At 37.5% G+C, this 16,676-nt stretch overlaps 1 protein-coding gene and 1 pseudogene across 1 annotated transcript; one reads left to right on the top strand and one right to left on the bottom strand.

The window, feature by feature from the left end:
- Positions 1-1,086: 1,086 nt before the first annotated feature.
- Positions 1,087-4,421, bottom strand: LOC117299202 (probable Werner syndrome ATP-dependent helicase homolog 1). Its single transcript, XM_033782661.1, has 4 exons — positions 4,194-4,421; positions 3,283-3,569; positions 1,757-2,377; positions 1,087-1,606 (listed from the first exon to the last, which is right to left on the bottom strand). The coding sequence occupies exons 1-4, from the start codon at positions 4,419-4,421 to the stop codon at positions 1,087-1,089; spliced, it is 1,656 nt and encodes a 551-aa protein (XP_033638552.1).
- Positions 4,422-10,595: 6,174 nt separating this feature from the next.
- LOC117299201 lies at positions 10,596-16,183 on the top strand (annotated as a pseudogene).
- Positions 16,184-16,676: the final 493 nt, after the last annotated feature.

Below are 16,676 nucleotides of genomic sequence, written 5' to 3'. Positions count from 1 at the left end.
TGGTTGTGTGTGTACAAATGTAATTCTCGTTATAATCGATTTGGCAAGCTTTCTTAAAGATTCTGAAAGTGGGCATCTTGTACACGCTTCCAGTACACATTTTATTTTTAATTTTGTTAGTTTTGCCCTTAAATTAATCAACACATTAAAACTAACAGTCAGTGTGGGCTGTATCAATTTTTTTTCCTCATTTAGGCCCATTTCTTGTAAATTATATCAGTCTGCAACATCATCAAAATCATGGAAGATTTCCAATTAATGCAAAAATCCTTTCTATTGTCACTTTTGAGACTGTAGGGCATTCATGTTCTATTTTGAGTTGTGAAATTATAAAGGTGTTTGTCACAATGTATTAAAATATGCTAATAGATGTGACTGGACAATGTTTATACAGGCTTGTGTGTATTTGACTCAATTTTTGAAGAAGAAAAAAAATATGGCTACAGACTGGAAATCAATGTAACTGATGGTACAGATGTCATATTTTCTTTTCTCACTGTTAGTAAAAAATTGTTGTTTGTTTTTCAGTTGAGGCCAATTGGATAGAATATTAAACATAAAGAAAATAGGCAGTTTTTTATTTCATTGTGCTACTGATGGTACTTTTCAGCACACATACAACAAAATAAAAGTTGATTCGTAATTTTTCCTGTGGGTTTAAATTACATGTAAACCCTGGAAGAGTAGAGGTATCTAAGCTGATGTTGTACCATCAATAAATATCAAAATAGATGTGAACTAAACACATGGTAATCAAGATTTCCCTACTAATTTACATTAGGGAACCTACATGTACACCTGCTGCTGTTCCCTTAACTTCAAATTGGCATTAAAGTAAATCAAAATACAGGAGACGAACAGCGAAAGTAATTTCTGAAAACCCAAGTTTGTCTACTTTGCATGAAATCACCATTTGGAACGATTTATAAATTTTAAAATTCACTCAAGTGCAACATTACTGTGGAGGCCATATTGTAAACGCTGTGATAACATGTAGATGAATAGCGAACCAAAATGCACAATAAATGCATTGTACATGTAGGCCTCTAATAATATGTAAAATTACTTGATGAAATCATTCCATGTTTAATCACTAGAAGAACTGCTGTTTGAAGACAAAACTGGTCGTGAAACAATGTCTTCACTTGAATGCTGTGATTGCTCGTCCTCCACCGAGTCGTCTGATTCACTGTCTGAGTCAGTGTCGCAGACAATATCAGAGGAGAATTCAGTGCCAAGAGTCTCTGTTATGACATTCCAAATTTCCTTTGCATCAGTGTCATTGAAAAATGGGTACTTCAGTAGGTCTTCATATGAACATATCAAGTGGCAATTCTGCACAATTGTGCTAATAAGTGACACAGAAATGCCGCTGGTCATGTCGATACCACTGTACATTGCGTCTTCTTGGCCCTGCAACAAACTATCTCTATATGCTTCAACTTTTTGTTGGAGTTCCACCCTTTGACTATCCGTGACTGTCCTCATTTGGGGGTGGAAATGTTGAGGAGTCTCGGTGCTTGCTGAAGGCCTCATCAGGTGTTTCGCTAACCATCCTTTTGTTACATCAGCATTGCAGCTGTCACTGCTGCAATCACATTTGTCACTGCAATTATCACAACAGAGATGCTAAATAACTTGAGATGGAACTGAAACCTCATAATGGTTTAGAAGAAGTTGGCGGCGACATTGTGTTGTCTCCATATAGTCTTTCATTCTTTCATGTACTTTGCAAGCGGCGAAACATCCTGGAAACTTTAAAAGGGTTGCATAACTTTGTTTTCCATCTCGACCAATCCGTCCAGTCTCTTGGAAATAGTCATCGACATCGCGTGCTGGACCATAATGTAAAACATTATACAACTCCTCTACATGGACTCCCATGCCAAAAGCAACGGTTGCTATCAGTACTCTAATAAAACTACCAGCCTTTGTGAAATCTTCCATCACCTTTTCTTTACGTTGCTCTTCCGTGCAGCTGTGATACATAGCAATGTGAAATATCAAATCCTCCCCAAGATTATCCTCAAAGGCAGCATGGAGCTCTCTGCATTGCCTGTGTGTCTGGCAAAATATAATCAGTTTCGGAGTTTGCTTCCGATGCTCCTGAATGTCTCTGAAAAGCCAGTGGAATTGTGAGTCAGGGTCTTTTGCCAGAGTGCTAGTGACTGAGTACTTAATGTTTGTTCTTTCGGGAGAAACTTGGATTGTGTTGACATTGGACATTCCCAGTGATTGGAGGATGGTTTTCTTGACCTCTGGTGAGGCGGTTGCAGTCAAAGCAGTCATTGGCACCGTGCTTGGAACTAATGACCTCACCTCGGCAATACAGCTATAGCTTTTCCTGAAAGCATCCAGTTTGCCAGACTTAAAACCCCTGAAAAAAAATATTTTTTACATTTTAATTTTAATTACATCAACAAATTTGTATTTAAAACCCCCCCATACAAATGTACATTAATTTAGATCAATTTTTGGGCCATGACATGAATCCGTACTCGATGTGAGTGATTGAAGATGTACATGACAGTATAGTATGTAATAATTTACCTGCAGAAGTTTCAGCTTCATGTTATCGTCAAGTTTTTAAGTGAAAATCAAATAAAAATGTTTTTCAGGAGTCGCAAAAATACGCTAAAATAAATTCCCAATACAAAATTGTAGGTGACATTGTTATAGGCTACTCAATTCTCAAGAACTACAGCTCCTCAGCAAGTAATGTTTCAAAGGAAGCGCTATACCGTCATTATCTTCAAACCAAGTAAGAAATTAATCTAAATCTGTACACAGTGTGTGTTGAGTCATATGTGTACAACAAGTACTCAAACCCTTTCACATGTGGCAGAGGTGGAAAACACATTGTATACCTTCAAGCATGGATCAAGTTAGTTGCCCTTCAATGTTTACATTTCCTCTCTAAGTTTTTTTAGCACCCCTGGAGTGTGTATTTTCTTAGAAACCTTAAGTTTTGTTAAACAGTTCTTAATCCTTGGTGGTTTGTGAAGTCACCCACCCAGAACATTGTATATTCAGATACATGTAGCAGCGGCCTGGCAGCAAAACAGGAACACTCCCTGTAAATGTTATGTGTTGCTATATAAGGACTCGGGTTTTAAAGCCATTTTGATTTTAATCTGTAATTTGTCTATACATGTCGGGAGTTTGTACACAAAATGGAGTGTTTGACATGAAGGTCAAGTCCAGTCAAGTTGTTGTTTATAATGTTGTAAATACATTGTAGGAACACTTTCTAATATCACAACATCCTGAAAACACACTTACCACTTAGCGACACAGTGACCTTCATCTACAAAAATCCCACAAAGGTTATGCTGGTACACTGAAGATGTAAGTAACTCTCTTCCAAGTGGACCAAGTAGTGTCTCCGGGCTTGCAAATACAATGGACAGTTTACCCTGTCTCAGGAGGGCCATTTCCACAGGTTGCTTTAGGACATCAGTGACGTAACCTGCAGTGACATTTCTCTGCCTCAACGTTTTCACCTGATCCCTCATGAGAGAAACTAAAGGTGAAATTACCACAGCAACCGATGCGCTTTCCTTGTGACCCTTTGGGGGGAAAAAATCAAATGTATTGATTAAATGAAAGCTTGTTCATGTTTTGTAATTATTTTTGTCAATTATTATTATTATTTTTTGTTTTTTACGGAGGTTGAAGGGGGGGGGGGTATCATCAGAACAGAATAGCGTGCAAGTACACTTCATGTCTACCGACAGAACCTTGTTGATTTTTGTATCGCAAATTTTAAAAACAAATTATTAAAAAACAACAGGTACATCATGAACTTGTTTTCTTTTATACACAGAGATGAAAGAGTTGTGACAGCGACCCATTTGCAAAATTTTATATATTATAGATCTCTCGTGTCCCAACACTGTAGTGTAGGTAGTGCTAGCTATACAGTACTACGCCAAGATGCCCAGTGCTATCAGTATCAAAATGAGCAGGGAACCAATGACGGGTGAGGAGCTAGGTACGAACACTCACAATATCATATATGCAAAGTTATTGTTATTTATATCTAATAATATTATAATGCAAAGGAAATGCATGTGTGCAGCTCTTTTAACTTTTAATATTATCAGGTCTACTCTAAGTCTAAGTCTAATTTAAGTTACATAAAATTCAAACTGTGCCCTGATTAGTGGTTCGAAACTTAAGAGCAAGCTCACCTGCTTTAATTTCATGAAGTCAACACATTGTGGCACCAACTGATACACCATTGACTTTCCATAGCCGGTAGGTAGGTTCACAAATGTGTCATTACCTTTCAACACACTGTAAATGGCTCCTTTTTGCCGGTCAGTCAACACGTAAGAGATCCCTTGAGAACTTTTGGCTTGCTCGACAGCTGCTTCCAAATCTAGTTCTTCATACGTATCACTGTGAGCCACGTCCATGACTACAGTACAGCAGTTAAGACGAAGTTATTTCTTTATTACAGTTAAATTTATTATTTGCAAGACGAAGTTCCAGATTAAAACCCGTACTTTCAATACTTATTACATTAGGTTTATCGCGAATACACACACACAGCACTACACGCTGACAGTTTTGTTGATCGTTCATTCGTGTGATTATTTCCAAACCCGTCCAGTACAGGATGTACTGTGTAACAATCAACTACATGTTGAATATTCATAGATTACACGACATCAACCAATCAGATGCGTCCGTACGATTTCGGCTGAAGTGCCCATAGGCTGTGCACAAACTGCTGACAACTTGTACAAGTCGTTAATGAGGAGTCAAAATTGGGGAGCCATCAGTTCGCGCGAGAGCAGTGAGTTCGCGCGAGAGCAGTGTTGTCGGGGGAGCACTATCTCAGCACGTGGGGCCGATTTAACGACTTGTCCACAAGTCTACTGATTTACTAGTAGGGATTTCTCCCTCGCCCGTCGCCATCGCCACGGCTTGTGTACAATTACGTCGACAAGCACATGTGTGTGCGAGGGCTTGCAGAACGAGCGAGAGTTTATAGGTTAACCAATGAGAACGGGTTGTTTGTAAACATTAGCATAATGAGCTCCGCCCTAAATTTTTGCAGACAAAATCATCCAGGCGTTACTTTGGAAGTACTCATGTACCGTAAGTGTACCGTATACAGATGGTACATGTACATGTACAGCACAAATGTGTACATATGCTGTACACGTATTATATGCACTGTGTTATGTATGGGGGTGCGCTGGCGGATGGCTTGATGACAAGTCGTTAGGCGCTGCCTATTTGTCTGCCTTTCATGCAACAGTCACAGTGCGATGTTACACATGCAACAGTTGGATGTAGCGCGAGGCAGCTCTAGCGACTGACTCACCCACACATACTGGGATCGAGGGTGTGTGTATCGTCCCCGCAGCTACACCGTGCTGTAACTACACACCACGCTTAACATTTACCGTCTTGACTTCAAGACTAGGCTGGCTGTAGCGCCGTGATCCAGGCTACAGTGCATGGGTACGGACGGTGGTGGTGTGGATTATTATTCTAGACGATAAGGTCGAGTTTGCAAACTCTTGTTTTGTTGTGCATTTCGTGAACAGCCGGGTGAACCGAATTGTAGCGGTAATTTTTTTTTAAATATTTGTATTCAATTTGTTTAACTTTATTTGGATGCATCACATCTGTTAGTTGATTCATGGACTGGAGGAAGAAAATTTATGGTTATGCATGATTACTTCGATATTGGACCTTGGATTTATTCCAGGCATGCCAGCATGGAGGAATAAAACATTGGCAGTACCAATGTACAGTGATCAGTAGTGGTACGTAGTACATTACAAATCAATGTCAGGATTTATTCTTAGTAAAATTAGTTAAACCATGGAGGAATGTTCAGTGACCAATGTGCCATTGCGGCAAAGGTCAAACATCTGGTGCCTGGATCCTTTGCCACTTTGACAATGTCAATGACATTATCGTATTCGTTTTTGCTGATTTATCTATTAAAATTTATTATTTAACTTTTTTATTGTGGGAAAATATTTAGGAATTGAACTGAATTAAGCAGAAGTTTGAACGATATTTATAATATATTGTAATTTGACATGTTTTCTTTGTTCCACCTACCTACCTAGGCCTTCTGGTGAAAGGTTTAAAGTTGGTTTAAAATTGTATTATTTGATGATGGTTGAAATGCTTTTTTAGATGTACATGTATTATGTTTCCATGTTTTAACACATGTATTATTTTGGTTTCTGAGTTACAGATGACATCAGTTCAGTTTAAGACATTGGGCGCTCTAGAGCAACGGGGGAAGTCGAAGTGTGTGGATGTTTTGACCAGCGAGAGGATTGTTCGCCAATTATACACAGATGTGGTGGATCACTACACGACCCTGCAGCCAGAACAGTATTTTAAAGAAACGAAAGCTAACGTCAGTTGCACCAAGGAAGGACAGAAGGTTATAAGACCAACAACACAGACAGAAGTGAGAAGTTTTCATTCTTTTAAAGCAATGGGTTTTGTTGGTTTGGTTTTATGGCAGAAAGTATTGGAAAAAGACATCATGTATGCACGAAATTATTTGTGAGGGGTTTGTGTTTTATAAGATTCATTGCATTTCAGGGGCACATTGTCGTAAAATGGTTGTTGAAACTATGAAGATTGTAGTATTTACATGTGTGTTTCCCTTTTGTATTGAAAGGCAATTATTTTGATTGCGCATACTTGCCGAATTGTTAATGGTTTTGCCATACTTTATAGAAGGAATTTATCTTTGTGTGCTGTTTTGCTCGAAGTATACATGAGTCTTTGCAGAATGCAGAAACTATTGGGGTTGGTGAGGCGCTTAAAGAAGGACGCATATGAAAGGTTTTCTGTGAAGGGAACTGTTGTTAGTGTAAGTTTTCAAAGGAAATGTGGCTTTGTTGATTAGAAATATGTGCTTGTAAATGAAACAGCGAGATTGGTTATTTGCATAAGTTAATTTATTTGAGGGATAAGTAGACAGTTGATGAGATGTGGTTGAGATGCAAAGTACAAATATCAATGATGTTCAACTGTGATTATTAAGTATGTTTGTGCAATGAAAATTTAGCTCTAAATAGTGTGTTAAACGCGAACAGATGAAGCACAGAGGGAATTATTAAAGTAAATATTTTTATTGTGGGAAGTTGTGCATATTTTGTGGGTCTTTGTCAATTTTACCAATGGTGTCATGAGATTGATAAGTTGTGCTCAATCATCTGTTACTTCAGGTTTCACCATTGAAAGAAACTCCAAGATCAAAACGTAAAGAGGTGGAATTGGAAGATCTTAAGGATCACAAGAATTTGTGTTACTTTGTGGCGTGACATTGCAGAGATTGCAACTCCAGAGGTGGACTCAACCATATTATTGAAGAATGTTTACATCAAGCCCTACTTGAATGTTGTTAATTTTAACGGCACACAGCAGACAAGATTGGAGGTTAGTTAAAAATGATGATATTGGAAGGTAATGGATCTCTGGAATGTGAACTAATTTGTATTATTCATTGGTCAGTGTTTCATTGCTTAAAGGAATTGGGTGTTGAGTGAAAATGTTCAATTGTTGAATATATATTTCCGGTATTTTGTATTTGTTATGGGCAAAAAGTTATAAAGTGTTGGAGGGCAAACCATAGGACATATCGTCAAATCAAAAAGAAGAATATGTATGGTAACAATTTCTGATAAAATTAATAATAATGGTGGAGGTTAAACATTTGAATGGCAGGTCAGAAGCTGAATTGCAAAAGGTGTGGCTCAGTGATCAATTTGAAACCTTGATGGGTGGTTTCCTGGCATTCAGTTACATCGAACTGTTTTGAGCATTAAGCACACCCAGAGATGGGAAGCGGTTGGGTTTACAGGAGGGATGACAAATGGCGGCCTGGAGAAAACCCATGTGGCACAGGAGAGAAGTAAAATTCAATTCTACTCACATTCGATTTTTGTTTGGAATTTAAATTGGAATTGAATTTTGGATACATTGGTAATAGGCGACTGCTTTATGCGTTATGCCAATCATGACACTGCAAATGTAAAGAAAGGAATGATGAATTATTTTTAATTGTCAGTAATTGTGAAGTCAGAAAGATTGCTGCTTGCATCTTTGGCAGAAAGTTATTGTTATTCATGTTTGGAAGACTTTGATAGTATTTGAAAATAAATTATGGTAAACTTTTTTAGATGTAAGTATTTATTTACAATGAAGTAACCAAGGATACTAATTATTTATAATATTTTTTTAATACCGAAAGGTTCTTGACTCGGAGACGCAAGCAGAAATCTGTATTGATGGCTTCAAAGAAGGAAATGAGTGAGTAACTGTATATTGTTCACATTGTTTTGTGAAATCGTTGTCTCGGTCATGAGAAAAACAACAAGAGAGGAACAATAGCAATTCCCAATTGCAGGTAGCTACACACGTGTTTGTGTGTATCTAAGCATGTCTAATCATCCTAACTGAGGCCTCAACAAAAGGGATGCTATTGTTTGTTGTTATGTATATTTGGTTTGCGGTAACACCATGTGTGTATCTACTTGCCAGGTAGAGTTGTTCTTAGGAAACTGTCTTGCTTTATTCTACTGCCGTGGAGTTGATTATCAGAGGTTCGGGAGACTTCTCATTTCTGAAAAGAACTGTCCTGCTTTTTAACTATTAATCGGGCGGATGGTATAGAATAAAGCAAGACAGTTCCCCAAGCACAACTCTACCTGGCAAGTAGATACACACATGGTGTTATCGCAAACTACATATACATTGATACCTCACCATGCAATGCCTCAAATCCTATATATAATTTTTGTTCAACAAAGGGAGAACAAAAAAAATTCCTCGGTATACAGCATTCGCAAATATTTGTGTCTGCCTGTTGAAGGTTTGAGACAAAGGATGGATGTCGTTATAGGGGACACACTTATTAATGGTTGAGAGCATTATCAGTGGTGGCCATTGCTGGTGGTGGCATGTTGAATGTGGGTGCATTATTTTGTGGTTTGAGAAAAATGAAAGTGAAGATGATATAATTATGTTGTTTGGATTTTGTTAAAATATAGAACTAAAGCAGAGCTTGACAATGCAAATTATGTTTGTGTATTTTTAGTAGTGGCTTGTTGCGTTTGGACACGGACACTGATGTGGAGTACAAGGTTGAAAGGTCTGCGTTGTTGAAAGCGCTGGAACTGGAAGATCTTGATGAACTGCAAGCTGCACTGCCTTTGACCATTGAGGTGAAATATAACAACATCTCAAAGAATATTACAAGTGTCAGTTAAAACTAGGTTAGGCTGCAAATGACTTTGTTTTTGTTTGTTCATTCTGCATTGCCACATTTAAGTTACCACGTACATTTGTTTATTTGAAAAGAAGTTTTGAGGTACGTTTTCCGATATCTGCAAGGAAATATTTAGAGCAGGTGTCATTATAACACAAATTCAAGAAATCTTTGTTGGGCAAAGAAACAAATGGGCTTGTAAAGATATGAGATAAGTGCAACCATATCTGATTGTGGATTCAAGTCGTCATATTACTGTTAAAGCATAATATTGGAACACAAGTTAGATGTTTTGTTTTGTTTTGTGTGTGCAAACATTATTTATTGTTAGTTTTTCATCAAAATATAAATTGAAGAAAGAAACACGACTCGTACAGTAGTTCCCGGAGGTTCAAAAATTTAACAATGTGCCTCACTTTTGATGGCGTGAATGCTTTCTCAATATTGTTTTTATCACTTCTGGGGGAATTTGGAATCGTCCTGCACAATTGTAAGCGGCATTCTTACACTTTTGTGGAGCTGTATTTTTAATTTGCTTTATTGGTTGTTTGTAATGGCTCCTGTAAAGGTCTTATTGTCCATGATGGATATTATGTCTGTTGGTAATGGGTTCCAGTCTTTAAAAATTGTTTTGAGTATGAATGAATATATCCCAGAAGTGATACAAATATGTTTGAGAACACCCTCACGTGGTGAAAAATTTGATGCATTTTGAGTCTGTCTTTAACAAAAATGAAAACTACAATTTTGTTGGAAGTTGTATCAATGTATTTGTAATGTAACCAGATTGTTGCAGTGAGTGTTTGTGAGATATTGGACACATACACTGTACCTAAAATGTAAGGTTGAAAGTCTTTACATTGTACAAGTGGTGAAAAAAGGAAAACTTTAAATTGTTGTCTTTCTTCACTGGTTTGGGTTTAATTGATATGAGTTATGTGTGTTGATCAATTAAATAATGTTGGGCTTATATACAGACAGGGGGACCATGATTTTGTAAATTGTGGGACCGTATTTGTTCATTGTGTTGCATCATTTTGGGAATGTGGAGGTTATTGTTAAGTTTTTGTATTGGCTGGTTGATTTGTATTTTACTATTTTTCAGGTGTGAACTAAGTATAAAGGTTACTGATGTGCTGATAGGAAAGTTTTATTAAATAGCAGTCAGCACTAATGTGAAAAATAAAAGCAAGGGCACTTTGATTTCAGACACGGATGAAACAGCTTGTATTGCCTGTAAAGCTACCATGCTGATTCAGTTGTTTTTCCACTAGCATGTCAGAGGAAAGTGCAAGTTAATCAGCCCCAGCCTGGTAGTCCCAGTACTAAGAAAATGGATCAAAGGTATTTACCAAGTTATCAACGAGAAAGAGTCACGGCATCAGAAGACCAGTTGGTAATATCTGGCATCTGTAGTGGCTTCTACTCAAAGAAATGTTTTAAGAAGCACAAACAGAGATGCCAATTCAGAGGCCTGTTCGGTTCCACTCTCCTTGATGTTAAGTGAATCCAACTCAAGTACTACTTCAGATAGCTTTAGAAGTGAGATCCTGTGTAAATTCCGTGAAATAGAGATTTGTGAAACTGCAAGAACAAACCCTGTCATCGTGACTGTTGGAAATCGGCTATGGGAAAAGGGTAAAAGCAAAACAGATAAGACTACCGAGGTCCGCAAATCAGTTATGTCCGACATGAGAAGACTAGCCAGCCTGTATATAATTTTTCGGGAACAGCACAAGATACACTCGGGCACACCTTTGGACAGCAATACTGCAGCTGATATGTTTCATCGCAAGAATTTTGAAGTGCTTCGTGAAGCTGTACTGTTATACACAGCTCACTTGGATTCTGCAGAACTGAAAAGTGGCTTAAAATCAGCTGTCTATTACCTAAAAAAGAAAGCTTGTAAAATCATCAAGGCTACACATCTTGTTGCTGGGAGAGATGACGCAGCCATAGAAATTGACAAATTTGCCGCAGTTCTAGGTCTTAACTACGAGTTCTTGTTTGGTGATGCTGTGTGTCAAATCAACAAGAACAGGCAGAAGAATTTGAGAAAGCCAGGAGAATTGCCGCTTGAAACTGACGTCAAGGCGATCAGGATTTACACAATAGGAAAGGTGAAAGAAATTGTATCTGACCCATACCTCATCTGGGATTCACACAACTTTAACACCCTGAGGGATTTAACTGTTGCAAGACTAACTCTCTTCAATGCACGAAGAGGTGGAGAGTCCTCACATTTGAGACTCGCTGAATAGAAAGAAGCTGAGACAAACAGTTGGATTGACAAACAAAGGGCTGACAGGCTTGAAGATCCTCTGGAAAAATGCCTCCTTGACAACCTTAAAGTCACTTACCAAACAGGTAAGGGGAATAACCATTTGGTCCCGGTTTTGTTTCCATCAGACACTGTTGAAGATGAGTACGAGATGACAACATGTACGTCTTTGCCTGTGTTAATGGCTCAGTGACTCATGTCACTGGATGGCATGCCTTAAGCAAGATATGCGTCGATGCTGGCATCAGTTGCAGTCCAAGTTAATGGCTACTAAAAACAGACACATAATCAGTACATTATATGCTGCCTTGGAACTGCCGGAATGTGACCGTGAACTGTTTTTCAAGCATATGGGTCATTCAAGCCTCATCAATAACAACATATACCAGGCCCCCCCCCCCCTGCAATCATGGAAGTCATCAAAGTTGGAAGGCAGTTACAGCTGATTGACACTGGTAATTACAACATTTCACTTCCGTTTTAAAACTTGTTCACCCCTTTCAACACTGTTTCTGTATTTGAGTTGATCCGTTTTCAAGAATAGTTCTGCATTATTTAAAACTGAAATACAATTTGGCTGTAAACACAACAAATGCATGTGTGGTAATTATGCACATCTTATGAATTACTATATAACAACAATAATTTAATATCCCATTGATAAGTCATTGCATCACATTCTTGCTTATTGACTGAATGTTCAAAATTTCTCACTACTTTGTCTCCAAGCTGGCATACATAATAATAATAATAATAGTATGAAACATTTATATAGCGCTCTACGGAGAACAGAGCGCTTTACTATGACAACAAAAGAAAAGAAAAACAAACAAACTAGGATGGGTGGGGAAAAAGAAATGTCTTGAGGAGGCTTTTGAATACAGGCAACGAGATCACCCCTCTCAGACCCGCGGGGAGCTCATTCCATAGGCGAGGGGCAGCTATGGAGAATGAGCTATCCCCAGCTTTCCGTCTAGTTCTACGAACGGAAAGCCGGGTCTGATCAGCTGATGAGCGGAGTCGTTGCCTGTATTCATCAGCAGTATTGGAGTTTTGGGAATGAACAGGTTCAACCAGATATGATGGAGATTGGGTGTGGAGGATTTTGTAAACATGAGAGAAAATTTTGAAGTTGATACATTCTTTAACAGGGAGCCAATGCAGCGATGCAATCAGGCCGCAGAAGGCTGGTCACGGCCACACGCAAATACTAGCCGAGCGGCCTTGTTTTGTAGACGCTGGAGTCGAGCGAGGTCATTTTCGCGGGCACCTACCAAAAGAGAGTTGGCATAGTCAAGACGGGACAAGACCAGACTTCTGACGGCATGATGGCAAGCGCTTTGTGTAATAAACCGGCGAATAGGCCATAGATTACGCATGTGGAAATTGACAGTTTTACATACAGAGCTAATATGATGAGACATATTCAGAGAACAATCGAGCGAGACTCCTAGGTTCTTAACAGATGTGGAAGCAGGAATTGTTAAGTCGCCCAATATTAGTTCAAGATTAGGGAGAGTGGATAAAACATGACTGTTCGCAAAAACAATAAACTCTGTCTTTCCCTGGTTCAGCCGAAGCATGTTTTGAGCCATCCATTTGTTGATGGCAAGCACACATGATGATAAATTGCTGAGTACACGCTGACGATCACCTTCAGACTTAGGGTCAAACTCAGCATAGAGCTGAATATCATCAGCGTATTCATGAAGTGTGTAGTATTGCAAAAGAACACCCATTTACATTCTGATGAGAAATCAAAACTCCTAAGTGATTCTGATAATTAGTGAAGCCAGTTTTTGTGAAGTGGGCCTGTCTTAAAGCTCAATTACAACACACATTCAAACCAGATGATTTCAGATAGTACTTTTGTTCTATGAACTGTGTTTTTCTTAACTGTTGTATCAAGAGGAGGTGTTTCCTGAAAGCTGGAAAGTTAGTCATCCTATCAAAATGTAAAATAACAGATTTAACGCTTTTGTACATGTCATCTTTAATCAGGCCAAGAAATGGATGTTCATATGTCAGATGATGATGTACCCAGAGAGTCAGTTGCTTCTGTAGTTAGTAAGTACTGTTTCCAAATTTGTAAACTTTTAACAAAACAAAGATTCAAGCTCTGTTCCTGTAAACTAATCAGAGAGCCTTGGCCCAATTTCATAGAGCTGCTTAAGCACAAAAAGAAGCTAGAAGAAGAACAATATTGTGCTTACCAGATTAAGGTTACCAGCTCTGTAAATGGTAACCTTCTCAGTTTTGCTTAGCAAAAAATTGTTGAACAGTTATCCTGTTTAAGCAGCTCCATAAATTTGGAAATCGATCTGGGCCAATGCTGGGCTCGATTTCCAAAGCACTAAGATTCAATACAAGATGAGATGTCATATCCATAGTGGTTTGTATGTGACTAACTGTTAGGATTGATACACTGTTAAGATCATTATCTTTGCTCTTTGTAAAATCGGCCCCGGGGTTCAGTGGCTGTTAGTTCTGAGCATTAACCATGTACTGGTTTACTGATAACTAAAAAGTTGGTTATATAAAGTGAACAGCTGTATAACTTGTTTGTACATGTTATATTTATTTAGATCAAGAAAGTGAAGTTCATATGTCAGCTGATGATGTATCCAACAAAGAGTCTGCCAATGCCATAGACAGTGAGTATTATAATGAAACTTTAAAACTGTTACACAAACATGTGCAATGAGACTTACAGTGCAAGTCAGTGTCAGTGCAAATAGTAGTCTCTTGATTTTGCACCAATGTCCTATCTCACGCATGAAAACGTTCCATGCAAATGTTGTATGTCGGCGCCTGTTGGTTTTGTGTGTACAAACGGTCTATTTTAAGCAAGGATGCAACCTTCTACACACTGACATACTCAAAAGTAATGTCAATACTTTTTTGGGAGATATTATGAACTGTCCCCCTGACCCCCACATGGTTCAGTCAACATTGTTATTCATTTTTCATCTTGTAAACATAAATGCAGACACTTGTACACTATCAAAATGAACGAGTCAAATATAAGAATCGATTTAGTACTAAAACAAATGTTATAATATTGTTAAACAGTGTTCAAACAGTGCATTTGTCATCAATGGTCTCAGAGTCTGCACCCCTGGCATGTTTGTGACGAGTGTTTATATCTGGTCATATTCATAATTTCATCATGTGTTTAACATTGTATTTTGAGTTTTATATGATGGTGTAAATCCGAATGATGTGAGTTTCATTTTAAATTCCAAGTCTCCTTACAACAGTCTAGAAGATTATCTATCTGACAAAATTTTGTGTATAATATAGAGTACCAGAATACTGTAGTTTGCACCTGCTGGCATTTTGGTGGTTTGTTTTTGATAGAGCTGTAACTATGCATCAAATATTTTTTTAAAACAGAAGCGAGAGCTTGTCAAAAAATGCTTTGTAATTATTTGTGTCTTGTTTAACTTATAATGCAGATGATCAAGTCCCGCAACCTGCTCTGAATGGTGAGTATGAGGTTGATTTTGTTGTAAATATTCAAGTGGAAACATAGAAGAAAATGTTCTTTTTTATTTCGATTAGAAATACATACACAGTTGTACTGAATTTCACATTCTTGTTGATAATATGTTGTATACATTTTCCTTTAATCTGTATGCAATTAATACCTATGATGCTTTTGAAGAAAGGCAAGCTAAAATTAAGAAATAAACCTACAAAGTTCCTTTTCAAAATTGTGTGAAATTTTGAAAATATTTCACTTACTGTTACTACCAGGACAAAATTATGCTTGTGTAAAAAGATTATTATTGTAATCTTATTCTCACTTGTACTTTTAATGTTGCAGATTCATGTGTGGCCCCTGGGAACTCTAAGAAAGGTAAATTTAGAGTGGATTTGCATATTGGTGCCACTGCTAGCCCAGAACAGTTAATGTTATTGATTAAAGACAACACTTTTTGTAAAAACCATCTCCATAGCCATTTTAAATGGAAGATTATTATTACTGTTAGCTTCATGCACGGTATATTACAAATAAAATTGTACAAAATATTGTAATTTTGGTTTTGCACTATATTATTAAGACATACAGGGTCATATAATTTATGAGTACATTTTCCATTTTCTTAACATTCTTCTGTATCTTGTCACATGCATTTAATATTGAGTTAAACTTTTTATTTTATTTATTGAATTCAGGGAGAAGAAAACATACATTCTGGGAAAAAAAGGAAGAACACAAATTAGTTGAATACTTTAAAGACATAATTAAGGGGGAGTCAAAGCAAACCATGCCAAGTAAGTACAAGTTATAAGTTTAACATTATTTTGCATCAATGCATTCACATGCAACTAGTATTTGTATAATATGTTATTATAGAAACCAATTTCATCTTACCACACGTACCCTACCTTAGTTGCACAGGTCAAAAACCTAACATTTTTGTAAGTTCTAATTTGCATGTTCATGTTTTGTTAGTTATTGTATTCTCTTTTATCATTGACACTTAGGAAAACACCAAGTAGAAGTATTCTTGCAAGACAGTAAGTTGGAGCATGACTGGAGTATCGTAAGGACAAAAGTGATGAACGAGCGAGCAAAGTGGCAAAGAATAATTCACAAAAGAATGAAGACCATGGACGTAAAAGCTAAGTAATAAGAAATAGAAGGAAACAACCCTGCCTTTATCATACTAGGGAGTAAGAGTGGTATTCAGGCTGCTCTTTGAAATGGTGTTATGGGGATTAAGGTTTTACTTGGAGTGGTGACCTTTTCAAGACAATAACAAATAAACAATAATAACAACTTTCCTGGAAAAGAAAATATTTTCATACCATTTGATTATTGTTGGGGAGTGTAAATATAATACACTAAACTGATTGTGCAGAAACTGAACTGTGATATTGAGAGACAATGTTTGGGTGGATGAGTGAAACTACAAGTAAGGGTCTGCCCTCTTTTTGGAAACAAGTTGTTTTGTGTAAGACTCTGAAGTTTTTGGCATGCCACTGCTCTTAGCCAGGTTAATTTCCTTGGAGTACCATTTGTAAAAAAGTAGAAAGAGAAAGAAAGCGGCGACAACTTTGAAATAATTGCTAGATTTTATTTTTGTCTAAAGAAAGACGGAAACAAGTTTTTTGTTGGCTTCA

The sequence above is a fragment of the Asterias rubens genome, chromosome 14 (genome assembly GCF_902459465.1).
Source record: "Asterias rubens chromosome 14, eAstRub1.3, whole genome shotgun sequence".
Taxonomy (NCBI): Eukaryota; Metazoa; Echinodermata; class Asteroidea; order Forcipulatida; family Asteriidae; genus Asterias; species Asterias rubens.
This window is presented reverse-complemented; position numbering and strand designations above follow the sequence as displayed.

Excerpts from the sequence above, each read along its gene's own strand:
- LOC117299202 (XM_033782661.1), bottom strand. The coding sequence starts at position 4,421 with ATGGACGTGGCTCACAGTGATACGTATGAAGAACTAGATTTGGAAGCA. Across the intron at positions 2,378-3,282 it reads GGTCACTGTGTCGCTAAGTG|GGGTTTTAAGTCTGGCAAAC; the intron begins GTAAGTGTGTTT and ends ATTTTTTTTCAG. Across the intron at positions 1,607-1,756 it reads AGTTATGCAACCCTTTTAAA|TGACAAATGTGATTGCAGCA; the intron begins GTTTCCAGGATG and ends TGATAATTGCAG.